At 32.9% G+C, this 4,482-nt stretch overlaps 1 protein-coding gene across 4 annotated transcripts in view; it reads right to left on the reverse strand.

Moving 5' to 3' along the window:
- Positions 1 to 4,482, reverse strand: part of LOC106876580 (glutamate receptor 2) — a 737,813-nt gene that overhangs the window by 174,394 nt on the left and 558,937 nt on the right. The window contains exon 17 of one of the 4 annotated variants that reach the window (XM_052978624.1): positions 71 to 1,680. The exons of the other annotated variants lie outside the window; for them this stretch is intronic. Coding sequence (XP_052834584.1) covers positions 1,549 to 1,680 — 132 coding nt within the window. The 3' untranslated portion in view covers positions 71 to 1,548. Of the gene's footprint in view, positions 1 to 70; positions 1,681 to 4,482 lie in introns of those variants that run through there. 4 annotated transcript variants of the gene reach the window in all.

Below are 4,482 nucleotides of genomic sequence, written 5' to 3' on the forward strand. Positions count from 1 at the left end.
CACAAGCACAAACACACACACACATACACAGATGCATACACACACATACACAAACACTCATGCATTTAGTAAAAGTTTGGTTCACTTCCACATGACCTCAAATTTCTCCGACGTGTAGAACACTTTCATCGGATCAGATATCTGATGCAACTGTGTTCTACGCACGTAGGAAACTTTAAGTTATGTGCAGCTCAGTCCCACTCTTATTAGGTATATGTAACACTAACCAAATAAGCTGAGTATTATTTTCGTTTAACATACATATATGTGTGTGTGCGTATGCGTTTGTGTATATCTGTGTATGTCTGAGTGTGCTTGTCTGTGTGCATGTCTATGCTTGTGTGTGTATATTTATGTGTGCATATATGCATATATGTACGCATGTGTGCGTCTGTGAACAATTTCCTATATATGTATCCATGATTGCGTTGTGTAAGTTATTGCTATTTTGTGTTATATATGTATTATATCGCATTATACCGTACATTACATAGTATAATCAGATATTTACATATTGGATTATACCATGTCTATTATATACCAGAATTATATCACAGCTGAAGAAGAGAATACAGATGCAAAACATAGAAATTGTAAACATAGACACTATTTCTGGCAATCCCCGATTTCATAGCATTTATAATGTTAGTGTATTTGTTCAAGTTTTCTGTTACTGTTACCATGTTTTTGTTTGTGGTCTATTCGAGATTCATTTCAAATTGGTTCACTTTTGAAAAATTATTGTCATATATACACTAGTTGCAGCAGTTTTAATCGTTTATTTTGACAAATTATTTATTTCTAAGAATGGCATTTGTTGTGACGATAATATTCGTGGTGTATGTGTTACTAATACATCTAATAGTTGTAACATTGTTCATACTCTCGTTCTTAAGCTTTTTTGTGCAATCCCAAAACAGCTTTTACTGAGCGTAACTATGTTGACCAAAAATATTCCAGCAGTAGAGAATTCCATCATTTTTTCTATATCTAGAGCTATAATTGCCAGTTGGGTCCTTCCATTTTACGTTAGTAGTGTAGAGTGTAATTTGAGGGAAATTTGGATACTACATCTAGTGTATCGAAAGACCACACTGAGGCTCCCTTGTAGATTTGCAGTTGTTGCTGTTGATGCTGTTGCTGGTGGCGGTGGTATTACTTTTGGTAGTAGTTGTTGCTTTGTGGTATCTCTACGGACGACCTTGTTGTTGATTGTGGTAGCATTTGGGGCGGTGAACGCTGTTGTTAGGGTTTTAAATGTAATCTGTTTCGCAGAAACGAATTTTCCTATATTGGTATTTTTGTTGAAGGAAATAATATCAATTTTATTCATTCTAATCATTTAACATTTTGACATCTGTTGTAAACGTTATTCGTGAGGATAAATTTCTCTGATTTTTTTTTTTTAATCTTAAAATTAATGCGTAATAAATTTTGTTGGTGATTTCGTTGTAGAAGCAATTAAAAGTTGTAGTTGCTGATGTTGTTGATGTTTCGGCAGCGGCAGTATCGGCAGCAGCAGCAAGAAGTACAGAAGTAGTAATGTATTTATCGTCTGCCTGTCATGAGAGCCCAACACTGCTGCCTACATCTCAACACATGTAAAATCATCACCAAACGGCGCAGAGTGTACGAGTTGTCCTGTAAAATTCCCTCACTCAGTTTATTTGTAAACTTCCACTGAAAAAGAACCAGAAAACTTTCTCTCAATAACTTCAATGAAACGATACAGAACAGCTTTAGAATTTACCAACAAGCACCTGCAATCATGCACCAATTCAAACACACGGGATTATATAGAGAGAATCTTGAACAAAGCACAATCGCAAGTCTTTTTTTTATTTTATTTTGTACTTGTCAAGAAATAGTTTATTGTTTATGTTAACATTAATAAAAGAGGATTTTACACTGTATTTTGGATCAACTTATCTCTCTTTGGAAATGACTCTACATTGTGCATTCGTCTATGTCTTTATGGAAACATCTACGTGAGAGACACTATGAAATGTTAAAGAAGTAATGTGGAACATCAGTGAAGACATAGAATTATAGTGATTATAGTATGTAAATAAGTTCAGGTAATATAAATTTAAAAAATAAAAAAAGATTCTAGTCCGTAGTTAAAAGTGTTCAGAATGCGAAATCATTAGCACCATTTATAATTACAAATTGTATGTGCGTAATGTATGTATAATGCAGACTGTCTACTTTGTGCAAATTATACGTCTGTAATGGTTACAAAAGACGAGTTTACTCAGCTACTAAGCAGAATTCAATCAATATGCGAGAAACATCGATACTATAATTCATATAATGTAAGTGACAAGGGACTTTAACTTCAATCAGTTGAAAGAAAGATGTAAGACAAATATTTCGAGATAAAGAGAAGCGGAGAATGAGAGCGAGAGAAACAGACAGACAAAGAGAGAGAAAGAAAAAAAAAGAGAACTGCAGTACATTATGAGAGAACAAGATCCTATTCTTTTAAACATCACAGATCAAACGCCATCGCATTTATTGGTTCAAAATCACTAAGGCGCAGTTTAACTCCAAACAAGTAATATCTTTGGAAAATACAATAAACCTTGTATAATGATGTATTTTATTGGGCAATCAATCTAATCCATTACCTAGACGTTATACATTCACTACTAAATTTATGACAGCAATATTCACTCAAAGCATTTACAATCATATGTTTCTATTCAATATCCAGTTTATACTACACTATCAATGACACAATAGGTAAAGAAACGGGAATGTTTCATTTTTACGAATACAAAGAGAAAAACAAGAATGACAAGTCATTAAAATAACATAACTATCTTATATGTTATATATGTCCAGAACACTATTAAATATGTAGTTTATTTGGCAAATATTTACCATTATATAACTTACATTTTGATTGTGCACAAACAATATATTTTAATGGGTAAGTAAACGGTCGGTGGGTCACACATTGGTATTAGCGATACAATGAAACTAGATTTTCAAATAAAAATGAAAATCGGACAGGAAAACCACTGTCCATAAGATGCATTGCTGTATGGTACTAAAGGTAATATTGATAAGCATTCGATATGAATATTTATATTATACATATATACACACGTATTTATAAGTGTGTAATACGTGCGTTTCCATTATTTTTCCATCACATTGTGATGTTAGTGTTCTTTTACGTGTTGTATATATTGTCAAATATGGAATCGGTACATACCAATTAAATGCAGAGACGGACCAACACAGTTTATGTATGTGTATATGTCAGTCCTATGTGCGTGTAAACGTGCATATACACATATATACACCTGTGCCTGTGTAGAGTATATATGAGTGCATGTGTGTGTGCGTGCATTTGTATATGTAATATATATATTATACACATATTGCATATTACATCTACATATATATATATATATCTGTGCGTGTTTGTTTGTGTATATAATATATGTAAAATTTATGTAGAATAATGCATGTATATATATGAATATATACATGAATATATATATATGAATATAATAGAAGAATATATACATGTATACATATGAATATAAAAGAAGCGACGTAAGAGAGTAGATGTTTATTCCATTCCTTTACAGCTGTTTCATAGTCTTGTTGGCCGTTTCATAGATATTATATCACCATTCTTACGCACATAAAGTATACATAAGAATGCATAGGATATATATATATATGTGTGTGTGTGTGTGTATTGACCAAACAAGAATATCACTCCGCCGAAGAACCACTCTTCACAAAGAACAAATCCGCCGCCCACAATACAGGCAGATATACGTCAGTGAACACATAGATAGGTGTGCTGAGAACCTTAATCCTAATTTCCTAATTTTCCCCTTCTATCAATGTTCACAGAGCACCTGAGTACAGCAAAGCATAAATAAAGAAGCAACTTTCATCAATAAATATCATCCACAACTTAACATGAATCCAACATAATACAGAACACTACTAACCTTACCGAAAATTCCACTAACACCCATACATTTCCTATACCTTTCATACTGCAGTTTTATATAGACCTAATTGCACCACGTCCAGAACTAATTACCTCCCTTACACAATCTTTTAATTCAGGGACTAGTAGACCCGAAACCGTTTGATAATCGGTGCGTCGGTGCGCATTCAAAGCCAGTGAACAACAATGACGACACCGGTTTGACTTTGAATCCCTTTAACAATTCAAAATAATGAATTTAATTCCTTTTAATTCTACCCTAATCCATCTAATTGTATTTATTGATCGCTACTTTTAATAGAAAAGCCCTTATTTTTTATATTCAATGTGCCTTTTCGTTTTTTTCTTCTTCCTTTCCTCCTAACTTTTCCACGTGTAGTTTCTATTTTCTTTTTTGGAACATATTTCTAAGATATAGATATATATATGTATTTATAAATATATATGTGTGTGTGTGTGTGTGTGTGTGTGTGTGTGTGTGTGTGTGTGTGTGTGTGTGT

This window comes from Octopus bimaculoides, chromosome 1, assembly GCF_001194135.2.
Source record: "Octopus bimaculoides isolate UCB-OBI-ISO-001 chromosome 1, ASM119413v2, whole genome shotgun sequence".
NCBI lineage: Eukaryota > Metazoa > Mollusca > Cephalopoda > Octopoda > Octopodidae > Octopus > Octopus bimaculoides.